The sequence below is a fragment of the Capricornis sumatraensis genome, chromosome 8 (genome assembly GCF_032405125.1).
Source record: "Capricornis sumatraensis isolate serow.1 chromosome 8, serow.2, whole genome shotgun sequence".
NCBI classification, from domain to species: Eukaryota; Metazoa; Chordata; class Mammalia; order Artiodactyla; family Bovidae; genus Capricornis; species Capricornis sumatraensis.
This window is the reverse complement of record NC_091076.1, coordinates 97,807,201-97,825,945: the sequence shown is the minus strand read 5'-3', so window position 1 is coordinate 97,825,945 and position 18,745 is coordinate 97,807,201. Positions and strand designations below refer to the sequence as shown.

The 18,745-nt window shown below is 52.4% G+C and overlaps 1 protein-coding gene across 1 annotated transcript; it reads right to left on the bottom strand.

Annotated features, from left to right (window-relative positions):
- Positions 1-2,858: 2,858 nt before the first annotated feature.
- Positions 2,859-13,871, bottom strand: LOC138083668 (angiotensin-converting enzyme-like protein Ace3). Its single transcript, XM_068977493.1, has 13 exons — positions 13,713-13,871; positions 13,150-13,308; positions 12,797-12,884; positions 12,478-12,621; positions 11,526-11,717; positions 11,311-11,408; positions 11,059-11,231; positions 10,536-10,759; positions 10,291-10,435; positions 8,395-8,493; positions 7,887-8,009; positions 3,777-3,961; positions 2,859-3,283 (listed from the first exon to the last, which is right to left on the bottom strand). Exons 1-13 carry the CDS (start codon positions 13,869-13,871, stop codon positions 2,859-2,861), a joined length of 2,214 nt encoding a protein of 737 aa, XP_068833594.1.
- Positions 13,872-18,745: the final 4,874 nt, after the last annotated feature.

Here is an 18,745-nt window from a genome sequence, read left to right as displayed (position 1 = left end):
CTACCCCTCTGCTGCCCTCCCCGGCCGGCCGCTCGCCGCGCGTCCTTCCCTCCGTGGCCGCCCGGGAGCTGTCCGCGCCGCGGTGCTGAAAGGAGCCGCTCGGCAGCGGCGGCGGGGCGGGGTCCGCGGGGCGGGGGCAACTTTTCCGAGACTCAACGGGGCAGGGGCGGGGCCCTGACTCTTAAGGGGCGGAGCTGGGCGGGAGTCCGGCGCCAGGAATCAATCGGGTAGGGCCTCTTTGAGGAGCTTCTGCTCTGTCCCAATGGACTGTGCCCTCGGCCCTCTCAGACTCGGTTCAGGTACCAGGGGGCCAATCTGGACATTGCCAGGCCGTCTCTCTCAAGCAGAGGAGGAGAGGAGGAGCCGAAGGGGTTGTTAAAAGCCTCAGATGGTCTTCTGCTGAAGGTTTCTTTCCCGATCTGACCATTGGACTGGACTCGGGCAATGGTATGGATAGACCTTTACCAAGTGCCCTTCAACTGAATCCCAGTGCCCATGCAGACCTCCTAGTGGCAAGCCCATCCAGGACCTGGTACTGGCAGTGTAATGCACAAGGAATATGCAATGAGGTGCTTTCTTTAGAGGCCTGAGAGCTCTTGGCATACCGATACTGCTTGGGAGAAGAACAGATTTAAAACCACATATTAGCAAGTGACCACTGATAGAAGTGTCTGAGTGCTGGTTGAAAATGAATACAATAGAATAAGCAGATGGGGATGGGGTGAGGTTTACTGAAAGAGCCTTGGAGAGGAGTGGGGGAAGGAGACCGCTGTTCACTGAGCATCTTGGTGAGCTTGAAGCTTTGCAGCGGGTCCAACAGCCAGTTTGGAGCCATCCTTGGAGGGCAAGCACCAACAGGGCATGCACTTCAGGCAAAGGCCGATGATGGAATCAGTGCAAAGGGCTGAGCTGGGAGGTGGGAGAAAAAGGGAATGATAAAGACCCTCAAATGCCATTTTGAACATCTAGATTTAACTGATGGACAACCAAGTTGTTAAGCAGTTAGACATGAAGGAAATATTCCAGTGAAAGAAACTTTACAGCGGAGATCCAAAGAAAGAAACTTTACAATGGCGGGTGGGGGAGGGAGGACGGACAAGGAGGCTCAGTGAGAGTTTTGCTGGAGTCCAGGTGAGAGGCTTGGAGTCCTGGGCTGGGTGTGCCTTTGCCATGCAGAGCCACAATGCCTGATGGGGATCTCGTTGGCCACTGTGGCTGGGGGGTGGGAGGGCTGCAAGTGTGGCCTCTGGGGGAGGGGAGGCAGAGTTGTCCTGGCTGGCCCCATGTCAGGGGGGATAGCCTGGCTGTGGAGGAAAGGTGGGGCTGTTTCTCATGGGCTCAGGGCATGGGGTGCTGAGCTCTGAGGAGAAATTTGGGCAGTGGCACACTCACTCACTCACTTACTCACTCACTCAAACATTTTCCAAATCCCCACTGTGTGCCATGGCCTGTACTGGCTACAGATGTTTCACTGTGTCCTGACCTTACAGAGCTGACAGCTAGTAATGAGGACAAATAAGGACATTACAGCAAGGCAAAGTAACAGCAGTGACGGAGACATCAAATGAGGGTGCTCTGGAGCCTGCAGTCAGAACAGAAAGTGCTCGGACTCTGCCAGAACTCAAGAAGACCTCTTAAAACCTGGATAGAGGTAGGCTCCATGGAGATCTCGGCCCAGTCCTTCTGTACCCTGATCCCTGACTTCTGGGCTCAGATCTTTAATCTAGAGAGAGCCAGTCCCATCTCTTGGCCACCTTCCCGCTTGCTCAACTGCAGCCCTGATGCCTCCTCTGTGGTTTCTGGCTGTGATGTTACTTCCTCTCAAGGTTCCCCTAATTTCCGACAGACATTGATTTTCAGTCTCCCAGGGGCCCCTGGGGCCTCAGTCCAAACTCAGTAAGTTCCCATACACCGGGTGTGGCACCCTTGTGTTAGACCCAGGCTGGAAAGAAAGGGCGAAGAGGGGCAGGAGCAGAAGCCTTCCCTTTCTCTTCCTAGGCTTGTCCCTAGAGCACTCACTCCCCAATGTCCTCCTTAAAGCTCTCCCTCCCCATCCTCCCCTCCTCCACTGAGCCTGGAAAGGTGCTGTTTGCCCTGTACTCAATCCCCAGGGCAACAGGCCAGGCAGCAGGTGTGTGTGTGTTGAACAAGGCCATCTCTAGAGTGGAGTGGCTGGAGATGAGCTTTGTTTAAATATTAAAGAAGTCAATCATTAATCAAGCCTGGCTGGGTGCCCAGCTACCCCCTGTCTGCATTTGGGAGGGCCTGGTCTGGGGCCGGGATGGGCCATGGGGCAGTTTATAAGGCTACTTGCATCTCACACAGCTGACAGGCAGCTTCTGGGGGCTGGATTATGCAGCCCAACACAGTGCCGGCCAGTATACAGAGTTTAGCGCTCATGAGCTGAGCACGGATGTACAAGGAGCGTCTGGTCCTACTTGCATGCATTTAATAAAGGCACTGAAGCAGTGTCCTGTTTCTAACCATGGCAGATACTCCTTGGGCATTGCAGCCCCTGTCCAGCCCCACAGTAGAATTTCTGAAGAAAACATTATGTAAAGAACCAGTTTTGGGGTGAGGGGCTGGTTTGGAGGGACACAGCCCTTGGGTCACTAAAACTATGGATCCTGAACCCCAGGAGAAGGCAGCTGGTCTGGAACCCAGGGCAGACATGGAATCACCCAGTCACCCATGCACACGGCCTCACATACAAACGCACAACTGCCCATATACCCAGATCTGCCATGGTTGCACCCAATAGCAGTTGGGTGCTATGTAGGCAAGCAGTCCCCTCCCCCTCCCCCTCTTCATTTGGCCACCCTCCTTCTGCCCTCAAACCTCACCAGTTGCACTGGCGTCTAGTCCCAGCTCTCCCATTCATCTCTCATCCACGGAGGCTTCCTGTTGTGCTGTGTGAAAATCCGAATGATGAGGCCAATGGAGCCCAGCGTCAGGAGGAGGCAGAGGCCCAGCAGCATCCACTGTCTCTTGACAACTTGGTGGGGCTCCATGGCTATGCCCAGAAAGTAGGTTTTGGATGCTGGCTTGATGGCACTGGCGTCCTGTGATCTGGGGATCTGTGACTGGGTGCCCTGTGACCGGGTGTCTTGTGTACTGGTGTCTTGGGTCAGTGAGCTTTTTTCCAGGGTGTACAGCCTGCGGCCCAGCAGCAGGACTGCCAGTAACATGACAAAGCTCAGGGCCAGCAGCGTCCACTGCCAGGATTTGACCTGGTCAGTGTTCAGCTCCATCCCCAGGAATGCTGCCCTGCTTGTTTCTCTTTCTGTGGAAGACACAGGAAATGCATGGAGCAGGTGGAGCTGGGGAGGGTGCCTCATGGTGACCAGACGGGATCTGATGGCCACAGGCATTCTCCCTAGCCTCTGGCACCTGCCTTCCAAAGATGAGGGCCTGGCCCTGGAAGGAGGGTAGGAAAGAGGAGCAGGAGGAGGGGGAGCAGATGGCACAGGTAGGGCCATGTACCCCATGGAGCCCAGCAGTGGCTCCATGCAGGGTCAGGAGGTCAGATGCCCACCCCGTGTGCTCAGATCCACCCTGAAGTCTAGCTGGACAGTAGGCAAGGAAGCCTCCGAGCCAGTGGCTGGGGCATGGGCTGTGGTCTTGGCCGAGGCTGTATCAGGTACAGAGAGGGTCACACTGCAAGTTCCTTGATGGGCGAGGGGTGAAGGCTGGGCTGTGGTAGGGGCTGGCCCAAAGCAGGCTAGGGTCGGGCCTGGAGCTGGAACAGAGGTAGGACAAGGGTCAGATCATCAAACCTTCAAAGGAACAGCTGAAGTCTGGCCAGCCCAGTATCTCCCCCTGCCGCACGTTCTCAGTGACCAGCCAGTTCAGCAGGGGCTTGAAGTAGGTCATGAGGGCCTTTGTAGACACCTTGGTCTCCCCAGTCATCTTCTCCAGGACCTCCGGCCAGGGCTTGCTTGAGCCCAGCTTCAGGACATCCCTGGGAGTGTAAGTACAGCTGTGAGGCTGTGTGGGGGCATTGGTTGATGCTGCTGGGACCCCTCAGTATGCCCAGCCCCACCTTTAGAGTCTGACTTTGCTAGCCAGACTCTCCCAACAGATGTTCAGCATAATGGGTAAAATCACAAGCTCTGTATGGAAGAGGCCAACACAATAATGTAAAACAATTATCCTCCAGTTAAAAAAAAAGAAAAAGAAATCTCAAACTTTGAAATAATACTCAACTGTGTTTGATTCTTGACCCTGTGACTCAGCTGTGGGACCTTGGGCAAGTACTTAACCTTTCTGAATCTCAATTTCCATATCCATAAAATGGAGAAAATAACAGTACCTACCTCTTAGGGTGGTTGTGTTGACCAAATAAACACAATTCTGGGAGCATAATTAGGTAGGCAATAAATGTCTGATTACTATTATTATTATTACTAGTACTACCACCTTGAGGATTATTATTATCCTGGACTCAAATAAGCCTAAATTCATGAAACACTCTTTCCCATGAGGTGCTCTGTCCCTTCTGGTCTCCCAGGGAGTGTTTGGGAGGATTAGCAAGATTGCAAGCATGGGATGTGTTCTGTGCACTGCCTGCGGCACTGCAGAACTGTCAGCTGCCTCGAGGCTCATCCAGTGATCGGTGGCAGGGGGTCTAGCCTTAGGCTTGGCCCAGGCACTCAGGTAGGGGGACAGTGTGCGCTGCAGCCAGGGCTCCAGGCTCCTCTACCCCAGTGTCCCCCGCAGAGGCAGCAGGAGGTGTATGTGATACTTCTCAACCTGCTTCCCCGATCTGACCTGGAGAGAGGTGGGGCTGAGAGGCCCAGAGGCCTAGAGTATGAAATCTAGGCCATCAAGACTCAGGTTCAAGAACCAGCAGTGCTAGTTATGGGCTGCACAGCCACAGACGATCAACTTAACCTCTCTCAGCCTCAGCTTCTTCATCAGTAAAACCGGCCCCCATTAATACCTGCATTTCACTGTGGTGAGGATGAAGACACATAATGGCAGCAAAAAGGGCTTTGTAGCTTGCAAAGTCTTATATACACTGCTTAATAAACAACTGGGAAAGAATAAGGTGGGGAAACTAAAGGTCAGTAGATCCATGCATGGCAGAGACCACTGGGGGAAAATGTAGTTAGGATCCTAGAGAAATGGAGGAGAAAAGTCATCAAGATAGAAATGAAAAAAACCAAGCGAAACCCCATAACTACTTTTAGGTAAGAGGATTTTATCAAGTGGCAGGTACTGCGAAAAAGGAAGGACCTGGTGGGGAAGTCTCAACCACTGAGTCTGCCTACTCAGAAACAGTCCTTCAGGCTGGGTGGGACAGAGGTTTGGTACAGGCAGCACGTGAGACTTGCAAAGCTGACAGCTGGGCACTGCCTGGAGCCCTCAACTTCAGGGTGGCAGAAATGGGCCCGTGGGCAGGATCAGGCCCTCACGGCTGGCTGAGTGAGCCAGGGGAATTTGGGAACTTGGACCAAGGCCACTTCTACCTTCTATTCCCAGTGGCACCAACCTAGAGGCTGCCCCAGGGTGATCACACTTAGGAAGATGAGTCAAAAGTAGCAAAATCAAGTTTTAAACTCTATTAGATTAGGCAAAAGAGCAGCCAAGAATCTTGCCCTTCCCCTGCTCGCCTGCAAGTGCTTGCCTGCCCCATTCTTCCACAAAAGGCCTAGAGATGACTGGCAAGTCCTCGGCATGCTTTGGTACCAAGTCAGACCCTGGGAGCCTATATGTCCTGGGTGGAGAGGGGTAGGGAAATGATGAGAAAGACTGAGGTCAAATGTCTCACTGATCAAGTGGGATAAAGGCTCAGTCAAAAGTGAGTTGATGTTGGACTTCCCTCATGGCTCAGTGGTAAAGAATCTGCCTGCCAGTGCAAGAGACACGGGTTTGATCCCTGGTCCTGGAAGATCCCGTCATGTTATGGAGCAACTAAGCCTGTGGGTCACAACTACTGAGCCTGTGCTCTCGGACACAGGAGCCACAACTACTGAGTCCACGTGTCACACCTCCTGAAGCCTGAGCACCTAGAGCCCAGGCTTCGCTACAGGAGAAACCATGGCAATGAGAAGCCCAATCTCCACAACTGGAGAGTAGCCCCTCGTTCCCCACAACTGGAGAAATAGCCTGAGCAGCAGGCTAACATGTCAGCACAGCCAAAAATATAAAATTATTTTAAAAAAAAACAAACTTAAGAGTACTCTTGGAAATATCCAATGAATATTAAAGTGTGTTTTTTAAAAAGAGTTGATGTATGGAAAACGGAAGTCTGCTATTTCTTGTACTCTTGCACTGAGGGACAGAGTTCCCTCCTTGGTCCCCTGGCAAGACCTCCTTACCCTCTTTGCATGTTCACCAAATTCCTTTCTTGATGCACCAGCTCCTTTCTTGGCGTATGGTTATTGGTTTATCCTGTGGCCCATTGCCCCCTGCTGGACGCAGGGCAGGCTGTTTGGCACGTGCACAGGTAAATGTTTGCTGAGTGAGTAAATGATGGGTACCCAGAGACATGAACGCAGGGAGCTGAGAGGCCCCTTCTGTGCCACACATTCTGAGAAGCTCAAACCTGGGCAGTTGGCTAGAATAAATCCCAGGAGTATGAAAAGATGAAAGAGCAAATAGACTAGGGAGACAAGAAGGCATGTCAAGTGCAGCCCTCCTGGGAGCAAAGGCAAGGATCAGTCTCGCAACTCTGTCTGGCCTCATGGGTACTGACAAGCTGCATGGTGGAATCACAAACATGCTCATTACATTTTCAAAGGATGCTAAATTATTGTGGATAATTATTAGGATACTACATAGTGGCTTTGTTCATCCTCTGGGAAACCAGGAATAAAACTCAACATGACCTTGACCGATTATGGTAATGGACCTACTGAAATCAGTTGAAATGCAATGAGAAAAAGATTATGTCAGTGGGGTGGGCTCCATATCCTGGAGACTGGAGTGCTGATCTTGGGACCAGAGGACCCAGGTCTAGCTTCACCAGAACAGCATCCTTTATAACTGATGGAAGCGACAGGGTGGAAGATAATGTGTTCTAGAGTCACTTTGGGGCTCAAAGCATGATTCTGCCACTTCCTAGATCAGCAACATGCAATTATACCTCTCTGAGCTTCAGTTTCATCATTTATGAAATGTGGATAATAAAATCCACTTTGCAAGTTATGAACTGCTAATGTGAAGCACTGTAAGAGTGCTTGTTAGAGAGCCAGCCTGTGGAAGTAAAGGCTTCCAGCCCAGGTCAGCCTCTCACCCGGCTCCAGGTTTCCTTCAGGGCCAGAAACTTGCACCACAGGGGCAGGGATGGAAAGGATGGGCTAGACACCAAGAGCGGGGAAAAGAGACTGCGGGTGGGGGGTCAAAGTAGACCACAAGCTGATCAGAGTGGGCCAAGAGGCTGGTGCAAAAGCAACCCGGATCAGCCTGGGAACTGGGTTCAGGCACGTCCGAGAAAAGACAGGCAAAGCAGAGTGCACTCCAGGGCGCATCAAGTGCTGCTGAGAAGCTAGGCAGGCACCTTGCAGGGAAAGAATAAGGGGATTCAGACGGAAGATGGAGGCAGAGGCGAGACCCCAACACTGGCTTCCCATCTGGGACAGTTCGATTTATTGACAACGTGAACAAGTGCGTGCATGCATGCATGCGTGTGTGTGCATGTTAGCAGCAGGGGCTAAACCATCTCTCTGACCACAGGGGCTACATAAGAGGAAATGGGCTTTGATTAACACGGGAGACACTGTAGTCTCTCAGACTCTGTAGTCTCTCATAGTCTGACAGAGGGAAGAACTTCCACTAGAACAGAAGCGCTGTGCAGGGGTCCTGGGGTGGAGCCAGGTGAGCAGAGAAGCCCAGCTTCCAGCAAGGTTAGGGAAGGACAAGGGAAGGGGGAGGGCACTCACTCCAGGAGCTTCCCAGCCTCCTTGGAGTTATAGATGTCACAGCGGTGCAGCGGCCCCATGTGGCCTGAGGCCTTGCAGAGTGCTTCATGGAACTGGAATTGGAGCACGAGGCTGAGAAAGTACCTGGGGAGAGAAGGTGAGGCCGGCTGGGGGCGTGGCAGGGGTGGGCTCGGGTCAGTGGTCACTGTCAGGGAGGCTGGTCCTGGGATGCTGCAGATCTCTCCTTCCTAACCTTCTGGACTCATGAGCCCCTCCCCCCTCCTGCTCACCTTTCAGGACAGCAGACACGCTTTCCCATCACGCTGCCCTCCACAGGGGAGCTGATGTGAAAGCAGTGTGTTCAGGACAAGGCCCTCAGGAGAATGTGCCGTCTGACAGGAGGAGGTGGGGAGGCGTGCAGGGGGAGGACATTTGGGTCTGGGGCCTTCCTGAAAATCCTCCACCTGGGTCCTGTGTCCCCGAACCCCCAGCCCCCAGGCCGGTTCTGCTGGAGTGGCCCAGACCTTACCGTATGTAGGGCAAGCTGGCAGAGATGTGAAACTTGGCGCCTGGATCAAAGTCCTCCTCCGTCCGAGGGATGGGAGGGCACAGGCCCTGGTATTTCAACCTGGGGGCGGTGTTAATCGGGGGCTTGAAAGTGCCACCTGGTAAGATTTCCAGAGCCCTTTTCCTTCTGGAGCATTTGCACAGCTGTCAAAGCGACTTGGCATGAGGAGGACACTTAATGCATTTTATTGATTAAATAAATGAGTTGAAAACACATGGGATTGGGAATCACAGAATTAAACAATTACAGGAGTTAACATCGAGCATGTCCTCTCTGCAGGAACTGTGCCGAGTTCTCCACACCGGCTCCCTCAACTCTATCCTGGCTCTGGGGACACGGGAGGGAACGGGCTAGGCAAGGTCCCTGCTTTCATCCTAACGATGGGGGACGGCCATGGACCAACCAACCAAGTGGTTTCATCTGGTAAGAAGTGCTGAGAAGAAAACACAGCACCATCCCTGTGGTATGGAGGAAAACCGAGGCTTAGAGATCAGGGAGTTGGTAGCAGGACACGGCAGAGTCGCGGGCAGACCCCGGTAACTGCTGGCTTTGCCCCTCTGAGCTGTGTGACTGTGGGAAAGTTGATTGTTACCGAGCCTGCTTGTAAAGTGTTGTCTGTGAAATGGGCATAACGTGAGCCATCTTTGGGGTGGACGAAGTCTATGGAAAAGCTCGTCGTTTCACGTTGACCCACTGGAGCCCTGCACAGTCTTCACGGGGAAGCTCCTCTCTCATCCACGAGGTTCTGTTCGAGGACCAGGGAATTACCCCCTCCCTCAGCCTCCGGTTTCCATCACTCAGGGGGTGGTGGGCGTGGCTGAGGAAAGGGGGTGACCTCCCTCAGTCCAGATGGCTGGTGGGGGTGCCTTTGGAGGGGGCACAAGGTTAAGACTCTCCCAATCCCCCCAGTGAGGTCCAGTCCTGAATTTGGGGTGGGAGTCGGAGGGTGAGAGGACAAAGGGAGGGGCAGCCTGCTCTGCCATCCCTGGGTGGCAGTGTGACCGCAGGCTGGGCACCTGTTCTTCCTCTGAGAGTGGCCATGGGTCATTGTAAAGGCTCAAGTCAGCCTAAGGGCCTGATGCAGAACTGGTGGGCCCTCCAGGAGTGCCTGTGGCCAGCAGACCTGAGCTGGTGGGTCTGAGAATTGGTGGAGAAGGGGAAGCCTTGTGCACGCGCAATTATTATCCAATCTAACAGCCAGGGGTCGGTGATGGGATGGACACGGGTGCCCCTCACTCAAGACTGATGCTGCCCGACTGCTGGGGGGCTCCTTCACCGCCAGTTCCGCCCACAGACAGGCCTGGAACACAGTCAGAGACAGGTGTGTGTGTCTGTGTATGTGTGTGTGTCAGGATAATAGGAAAGGGGGCAGTGGGCTTGCCCTTGTCATATAAGGACTCTCCACCGGAAGGAAAGAGCTCAGACCCCAAACACCCGCTCTGCTGGCCCCACTGGGAGGCAGAGAAGGGAGGGGAGGAGCAGGAAGGCCTGCCTGGTGGTCAGCATCCCATTCTTGGAGGGCCCAAGTGCAACCACCGTGCGAGCTTGCCGGCCTCCAGGGATCCCTCGAGGGGCTACGAGACTGCTGAGTGCTGGAGCCAGATTCGACACAATCCCCCAAGACCCACGCTCCGGCCCTACCCACTTCAGCAGGAATACTTTCGTCTGGTGACAAGACAGCCAATGCCACCCCAGGGCTTCCCCGTGGCTGCAGATTAGCAGCGTCACACGCCCAGCTCTGCCCCCGGAGGCGAGACGGTGGTGCCCTTTGATAGCAGGCGGTCCCCTTGAGGCTGCCCCAAAAGCCCACCCTGGTCCAGGTGTGGCCAGAGGGGCCCGAATGGTGGTCCTCCCCACCTGAGGTTCCACCACTCCTGGTTGTACACGTCCTTCTCGATGGTGCCATCAAAGACCTTCCAGCGAAACAGGTCCATCAGGTAGGCGAAGGGGATGAAGGCGATCTTCTCCAGGGCAATGCTCATCAGGAAATTGACCTCCTCCTCTGGGGAAAGCAGGGGACAGTCAGGAGGCGGCTCTGGTCCCGCCTCCCTTAGGCCTTGCCCCGGGGGCCCCAGGCCTGGGATCCTTCTGGTCCCCATCACCTTTGTCCTGGTGCTGTCGGCTGAGCAGGCCTCTGTTGAGCAGGTGCTTGTGGGAGGAGGCTGAGAGGGTGACCACCGACCCCACAGCCTCCTCGAAGGCTGGGTTGGCGCCTGCGCGGAAGATCACCGAGAGGTTCTTGTACTGCAGGAAGTACTGGATGTGGCCCATCTGGTGGAAGATGGACAGCAGGTCCTCTATAGTCACTTCGGTGCACTTCTTTATCCTAGGGTTAAAGGGCAGGGGTCAAGGAGCATGGGGATGCCCTGGGAGAGGGAGACATTGCCCTACTCAGGCTCTGTAAAGGGACTGGGCGGTCGGGCTGGAGACCAGCAGGGCCTTGTGCTCTTGGTACTCCAGGTGCCACATCCGAGCAGGGGCCAGGCCCTTGGCTTCCACACTCATCTCCCCCAGGTGGCCGGCTCACCGCCCCCTACCCCCGGCCGCCACCCCGCTGAGACAGGCAGACAGGTGGAGAGCAGAAGGAGAAGAGGAAGGGGGCGATACCGGCCGCAGGGTGAGCACCTGAAGTCCTTCCCGTTGTAGAAGTCCCAGGCGGACGCGTGGCACTCCACCTCCCGCCCGTCAGTTGGCCTTTCCATCATGGAGTTTTCCCAGAACTCAGGAGGGGTGGAAAGCAGCCCCATGGAGGTGAAGAATTTTTCAGCCTCTTGGAACATTTTCTCGGGCTTCCAGTGCTGTGGGGAAGAAGCAGCGTGTGGGACCCTGCCCGGGGGCTGTGGGGTGGGCAGGGCAGACCGGGGCCCAAGTGCTGACCTGGCCTTGCATGATCTTTGTGATGTCCTCAGGGGGCTTCTCCGGGAAGGGCAGCGCCAGGTCTAAGATGTTGACCCAGGACTGAGCCCACATGTTCCCTGGGAGAGGAGGGGCAGGGTTAAGAGGAGGCGGGAGACCGTCTCTCCCCACCGACTGAGCGCCTGCTCGGGAGGCCTACTCCACCTGCCCGCCTCTGCCGCCAGCTGGGGCTTTACCCAGGATGTGGGCGGGGATGGGCCCCCTCAGGTCGATGAGCTCGGGCCCATAGAAGCGGTAGAGGGCCCTGCGCACGTAGGCGTGCAGGTTCAGGTAGAGCGGCTGCAGCTCCTGGAACAGCTGCTCCAGGTCTTCCTGCAGCGAGTCGGACTCGTACGTGGACCGCCACAAGGCCCCCATGTCTTGGTAACCTAGGACAGGGGAGGGGGCTCAGGGTTGACCCCCACCCACCCTTCAGCCTGGCCTGGCTGGCAGGAAACCCAGGCACCTGCTAGGGAAGCCAACTGACCTCCTAGATCCTCGAGGTCTTTATCTGCCAAACAGGAAAGACACCACTCTCCCAAGGTCACCACCCGTAAAGGATGAGAGTGGGATGGAAAGGCACCTAGCAAAGCACACACTGAGCATTCTCTGGGCCTGCATCTTCTGGGACAGGGTCTGCTCCTCTCTCCACCTGGAGCCCCACCCACCCGGGCTGCCTTTCTTCAGATCCTCCCGAGGGTTTCTTGTTGCCCAGCTTGCTCCATCTTTCAGGCCTTGGATGAATGTCAGCAAGGCCCTCCCCGCCCACCTGACTGAAACAGGGTCCCTTCTTCTCTCTCTGCAGCCCCATCCTTCTCAGCACTTATCCTGGGTGGTGACTGGAAATGAGCGTCTGTCTCCCAGAGGCCTGTAAGCCCGGGGAGGGTGGGCACCTCCCCCGTCTTTCCACCTGTGCATCCTCAGACCCTCCCCGGCAACGGCACACCCCAGGAGTAGTGCTCAGCTGCTGTCTGTGGATCCACACGACGAGTGAGCCTGCTCTGCACTCCCCAGCGGCAGGACTCAGGGTTCCTGTCTCCAGGCCCTACCCAGACTCGGCTCCACCCTTCCCAGCGCTGCCCTGAGCCCCATGCAGGATGCAGTCTGCCCAGCTGGATGGGCTGGCAGGTGCGGGGTGAGGGGCCTCACCATTGAGCTTCGCAGCCTTGTTGCTGAGCTGCACGTAGCGCTCAAAGGTCACGCGGAGCTGGCGACCCACAGCATCCCGCCAGCCCTGCCAGGCCCACAGCAGCTCCTTCTGGTCTCGGGAGGTGGCCATGACTTCTTCGAGGTCTGTACCCAGAAAAGAGCCGAGGTGGGACCTCATTCCACCCGGCCTCCTGCCCTCTCCTGCTGTGGGTAGCCCTTCCCAAGTGCAGCTGGGGCTGGGAGGAAGGTGGGAATCCGGAGACTACTGGAACGGGCTGTGCTGAGACTCGGGTGGGTGGGTGTGGGCTCGGGTGCTCACCAGGCTCCAGGGGCAGGCAGGGCCCCTCATTCAGGCAGACCTGGGCCATGCTGTACGTGGTCTCCATGTAGGCCAGAATCTCGTTGTACTGGGGGGACAGGTGTCACCCAGGGCAGGCCCGCAGCCATGGGCCCACCCCCAGCACTAGTCCCACCAGCTGGGAGAGGCAGGCCTGGCCAAGGCATCGTCCCATCTTCCCACTAGCCTCTGCTCACCTCCCTCACCCACCCAGAGGAAGCTCTGGCCCTGCCTCCCCCAACCTCTTTCCAGCCCCAGGCGGCTCCCCACCCGGCGGCCTGCCCATCCCTGGGGTGGGGAGCATGTGCCTGGAGACCTGGGGGCTTGTCCATCACCTCCCGGAGCTCCTCCTTGGGCAGGGCCGCCTTGTCTACGTTCAGCAGCTTACTCAGCATGCGCTTCACATCCGAGTCCTGGAAGTTGGCGACCTTAAACAGGCGGGCCCGCGTGCCAAAGTACAGCGTGTGCTGGGACTTCTCCACGTCCTTGTACAGCTGGAAGGACAGTCACCACATTTGTCGTGTGAGGGTGAAGGAGAGGGTGAGGGTGTCATAGTGAACTCCAGGGCCCAGCCCCACAACCTCCTTCAAAACCCCTTTAAAGGGTTTGGAGTCATTGAAACTTTGCTAAGAGCAAGAAGGGAGGGAACCTGCTCCCTAAAAGCAAGCAGGTGATATTTACAAGAGAAAAGAAGCTAGAGGTTCTACCCAGACAGCTTTCAGGGCTCCAGGAGGCCTGGAGCCTGACGTCTGTTCCGACATGTGCTTTGGGGCTTCCCTCTCTCATCTAGCTCTGGAAGAGTGGCAAAAGGTGTGATTCCTTGCCCCTCAGCACCCCTGCACCGTGACCCCTGAGAAGAACAAAGGGCAAAGGGGCAGAGGTGGAAGTGGTACCACACCATCTCCTCTTGATTTTTCTTTGTGATGTTGGTGACATAGTTCCAGGCGGCCTCCATGAACTGGTTCCACACAACCTGGGCTGTTCGGTCGTAAAACTGCAGGAAGGCCTTTGCCATAGTCTCATTGTAGAGCTGGTCTGCAGAGAAGGAGATGGGCATCAATTGTCCTGGGAGGGGCCTGCCCCTGCCTGGTCCCTGGGCCTGACCCCACGCTCCTTTGGGTCGTAGCCCCACCTGAGTCCTGGTCACTCTGAGCCACGGCACAACAGAAGAGCACAAGTAGGGGAGGTCCAGGGCAAGTCCATCTTGTTCCCATGACCAAAAGAACAGCAGAGCTGGAGGGGGCTGTGGCCCAATCACGGTCCAGCTCCATATTGTGACATCAGGGGCTAAAGGGCCAGCCACGGAATGTCAGAAAGGGAAAGGCCCCACCTAACTTCTGGCCCAACTGTCCCCACTTTACAGGTGAGGAGACTGAGGTCTAGAATGGTCTAGCCATACTACCTACACACCAGGTCAGTGGCAGAGCCAAAAGGACAACCAGGGCTCTTAATGTCTAGACCAGAGCTTGTTCCACTCTACTTGGTCACTTCTCCCTGGCATTGGAGCCACCCTTGATCTTGACCAGGGATTGATGAACCCCCTCCCTCCACAGGCTGCCATTACTTCTGAGTAGGTGAGTGGGAGGATGGATGAATGGGTAGACGGAAGGAAAAGACCTCTCTGGGTCTCTGGATTCTGGAAGCACAGTTGTCTTTCCATGCTCTTCTGACTTGACTGCTTATGTTCTCAGTTTTTGGCCTTTTTCTCTCTTGAGGGAAGTATGATCGACCCAGGGCTCCTCCTGTCTTTCACTGTCCTTACACCTGTTTCCCAAGGGGAGAGCCCTAGACCATACATTTGCTGTCAGGAGGCACAGAAGGTAAGGGGCCATCTATCAGGATTTTAAAAAACAGTATGTTTTGGTTGCTTGGTTATTATTTGGTTACTATTATCTTCATGCTATACACGTCACCCTCCGGACTTAATTTTCTGGCAACAAGAAGTTTATACTTTTCGACTGCCTTCACCCATTTCACCCACCCACCCTTGCCTCTGGCATTCACCATCTCTATATCTGTGAGTTCAATTTTGTTTTGTTTTGTTTGGGGGTGTTTTTAGGTTTTTTTTTACTGTTGTTGTTGTGCGTGCTCAGTTGCTCAGTCATGTCTGACTCTTTGCGACCCCATGGACTGTAGGCCCTTAGGCTCCTCTGTCTATGGGATTTCCCCGGCAAGAATACTGGAGTGGGTTGCCATTTCCTCCTCCAGGGGATCTTCCTTACTCAGGGATTGAACCCACATCTCCTGTGTCTCCTTCCTTGCAGGGAGATTCTTTACTGCTGAGCCACTGGGCAGATTTTTGTATTTTAGATTCTGCATATAAATGAGATCATACCGTATTTGCCCGTCTCTGTCTGACCTATTTCACTTAGCATAATGCTCTGAAGTTCCATCCATGCTGTTGCAAATGGCAAGCTTGCCTGCTTTAACATGGCGGAATAGTATTCCTGTGCGTGTACATGCACGTGTGTGTGTGTATGCGTTACATTTTTAATTTCCATCAGTGGACACTTAGGCTGTCTCCATATCTCAGCTATTGTAAATAATGCTGCAATGAACATGAGGGTGCAGATATCAAGACTGTAATTTCATTTTCTTTGGATATATACCCAGGAGTGGGATTGCTGTATTATATGGTAGCTCTTCAGGCACTCTATCAGATCTAATCCCTTGAATCTATTTGTCACTTCCACTGTGTAATCGTAAGGTATTTGATATAGGTCATACCTGAATGGTCTAGTGGTTTTCCCTATTTTCTTTAAGTCTGAATTTGTCAATAAGGAGTTCATGATCTGAGCTACAGTAAGCTCCTGGTCTTGTTTTTGCTGACTGTATAGAGCTTCTCCATCTTTGGCTGCAGAGAATATAATCAATCTGATTTCAGTATTGACCATCTGGTGATGTCCATGTGTAGAGTCTTCTCTTGTGTTGTTGGATGAGATTGTTTGCTATGACCAATGTGTTCTCTTGGCAAAACTCTATTAGCCTTTGCCCTACCTCATTCTGTACTCCAAGGCCAAATTTGCCTGTTACTCCGGGTGTTTCTTGACTTCCTACTTTTGCATTCCAGTCCCCTATAAGGAAAAGGACATCTTTTTTGGGTGTTAGTTCTAGAAGGTCTTGTAAGTCTTCACAGAACCATTCAACATCAGCTTCTTCAGCATTACTGGTCGTGATATTGAATGGTTTGCCTTGGAAATGAACAGAGATCATTCTGTCATTTTTGAGATTGCATCCAAGTACAAGTATTGCATCCAGATGTTCAAGCTGGTTTTAGAAAAGGCAGAGGAACCAGAGATCAAATTGCCAACATCTGCTGGATCATCGAAAAAGCAAGAGAGTTCCAGAAAAATATCTACTTCTGCTTCATTAACTATGCCAAAGCCTTTCTGTGGACCACAACAAAGTCTGGAAAATTCTTAAAGAGATGAGAATACCAGATCACCTGACCTGCCTCTTGAGAAATCTGTATGCAGGTCAGGAAGCAACAGTTAGAACTGGTCATGGAACAACAGACTGGTTCCAAATAGGGAAAGGAGTATGTTAAGGCCATATATTGTCATCCTGCTTATTTAACTTATATGCAGAGTACACCATGAGAAATGCTGGGTTGGATGAAGCAGAAGCTGGAATCAAGATTGCCAGGAGAAATATCAATAACCTCAGATATGCAGATGACACCACCCTTATGGCAGAAAGCGAAGAAGAACTAAAAGAGCCTCTTGATGAAAGTGAAAGAAGTGAGTGAAAAAGTTGGCTTAAAACTCAACATTCAGAAAACGAAGATCATGGCATCTGGTCCCATCACTTCATGGCAAATAGATGGAGAAACAGTGGAAACAGTGACAGACTTTATTTTTGGGGGCTCCAAAATCACTGCAGCCATGAAATTAAAAGACACTTGCTCCTTGGAAGAAAAGCTATGACCAATCTAGACAGCATACAAAAAAGCAGAGACATCAGTTTGCTGACAAAGGTCTGTCTAGTCAAAGCTATTGTTTTTCCAGTAGTCATTTATGGATGTGAGAGTTGGACTATAAAGCTGAGCACTGAAGAATTGATGCTTTTGAACTGGGGTGTTGGAGAAGACTCTTGAGAGTCCCTTGGACTGCAAGGAGATCCAATCAGTCCATCCTAAAGGAAATCAGTTCTGAATATTCATTGGAAGGACTGATGCTGAAGCTGAAACTCCAATACTTTGGCCACCTGATGAGAAGAACTGACTCATTGGAAAAGATCCTGACACTGGGAAAGATTGAAAGAGGGAGGAGAAGGGGACTACAGAGGATAAAATGGTTGGATGGCTTCACCGACTCAATGGACATGAGTTTGAGTAAACTCCAGGAGTTGGCGATGGACAGGGAGGCCTGGCATGCTGCAGTCCGTGGGGCTGAAAAGAGTCGGACATGACTGAACTGAACTGAACAGAGCAACTGAACTGAACTGAATTGAACTGATGGTAATCTATTTTTAATTTTTTTTGAGAAACCTCCATACTGTTTTCCAAGTAGCTGCACCAATTTACATTCCCACCAACAGTGCACAAGTGTTCCCTTTTCTTCATATCCTTGCTCTCACTTAATAGTTCTTGTCTTTTTGATAATAGCCATTCTAAGAGGGGGAGGTGATGTCTCATTGTGGTTTTGATTTGCATTTCCCTGATGACGAGTGAGGTTGTATAACTTTTCATGTACTTCTTGGCCATCAGTAAATCTTCTTTGAAAAAAGTCTATTCAGATCCTTGCCCATTTTTAAATCAAATTTTTTTCTGTAGTTGTTTGGACTTCCATGAATTCTTCATGTATGTTTAATATTTAACCCTTTATCAGATAGTATATGATTTACAAATACTTTCTCTGAGTCTGGGAGTTGCCTTTTCATTTTGTTGATGGCTTCTTTTGCTGTGCATAAGCTTTGTAGTTTGATGTAGAATCATTTGTTGATTTTTGCTTTTGTTGCCTTTTAGGTGTCAAATTTAAAAACAAGCTTGGCTAAGACTGATGTCTAGGAGATTACTCCCTGTATTTTCTTCTAGGATTTTTATGGTTCAAGGCCTTACTTTGAAGCCCTTAATTCACTTTGAGATGATTTTTGTCTGTGGTATAAGACAGGGGTCCAGTTTCATTCTTTTGTATGCGGCCATCCAGTTTTCTCAACACCATTTATTGAAGACACTATCCTTCCCTCATTGTATATTCTTGACTTTTCTGTCATAAATATATTGACCATATATGTGTGGGATTATTTCTGGCCTTTCTATTCCGTTCCATTGATCTGTGTGTCTGTTTTTATGTCAGTACCAGACTGTTGTGTTTACTGTAGCTTTGTAATAAAGTTTGAAATCAGGAAGTGTGGTGTCTCTAGCTTAGTTCTTCTTTCTCAAGATTGCTTTGGCTATTTGGGGTCAAATATAGTATTTTTAAAAATGCAAAATACAGAGCTGAGATGAAAAGAAGAAAAGGGACTATTCAGATGCCTGGGAGACAAGGAGGGCTCATGCAGCAGTGAGTGGGAGCCCATATGAGCACTCAAAACGCATCCATGCCCAAAGGGCTGCAGCATCAGTGCCTACCTGAGAATAGTCAGCCACAGTGGAAGTAATGCCTCCATCAAGGGAGCCAGCAGATGGCTTCTTTTCTAAAAGGACCCTGCAAGAAACAACCTTGAAACCAACCCTGAGGACACCTTCACAACCTGGTGTGTGCCTGGGAATGGTTCCCCTGTGGAAGGCTATTCCAGTGAAGATGGCTCATAGGTCAAGAATACCATCTACAAGAGGAAATCCAACGCAATTAGTGTTAGTAATGACCTCCACCACTAAACATTGTACAGGGGCTAGGGACCTTTTGAGGGCTTTTGGAATATGAATCCTCACAATAAACTATGAGGCAGGTACTATGATCAATGCATCCAGTTTATAGATGAGGAAAA

Coding starts and splice junctions, on each gene's coding strand:
- LOC138083668 (XM_068977493.1), bottom strand. CDS start 13,871: ATGCCCATCTCCTTCTCTGCAGACCAGCTCTACAATGAGACTATGGCA. Junction 12,622..12,796: donor CTGCCTGCCCCTGGAGCCTG/GTGAGCACCCGA, acceptor TTCTGGGTACAG/ACCTCGAAGAAGTCATGGCC. Junction 3,284..3,776: donor CTTCAGCTGTTCCTTTGAAG/GTTTGATGATCT, acceptor TGTCTTCCACAG/AAAGAGAAACAAGCAGGGCA.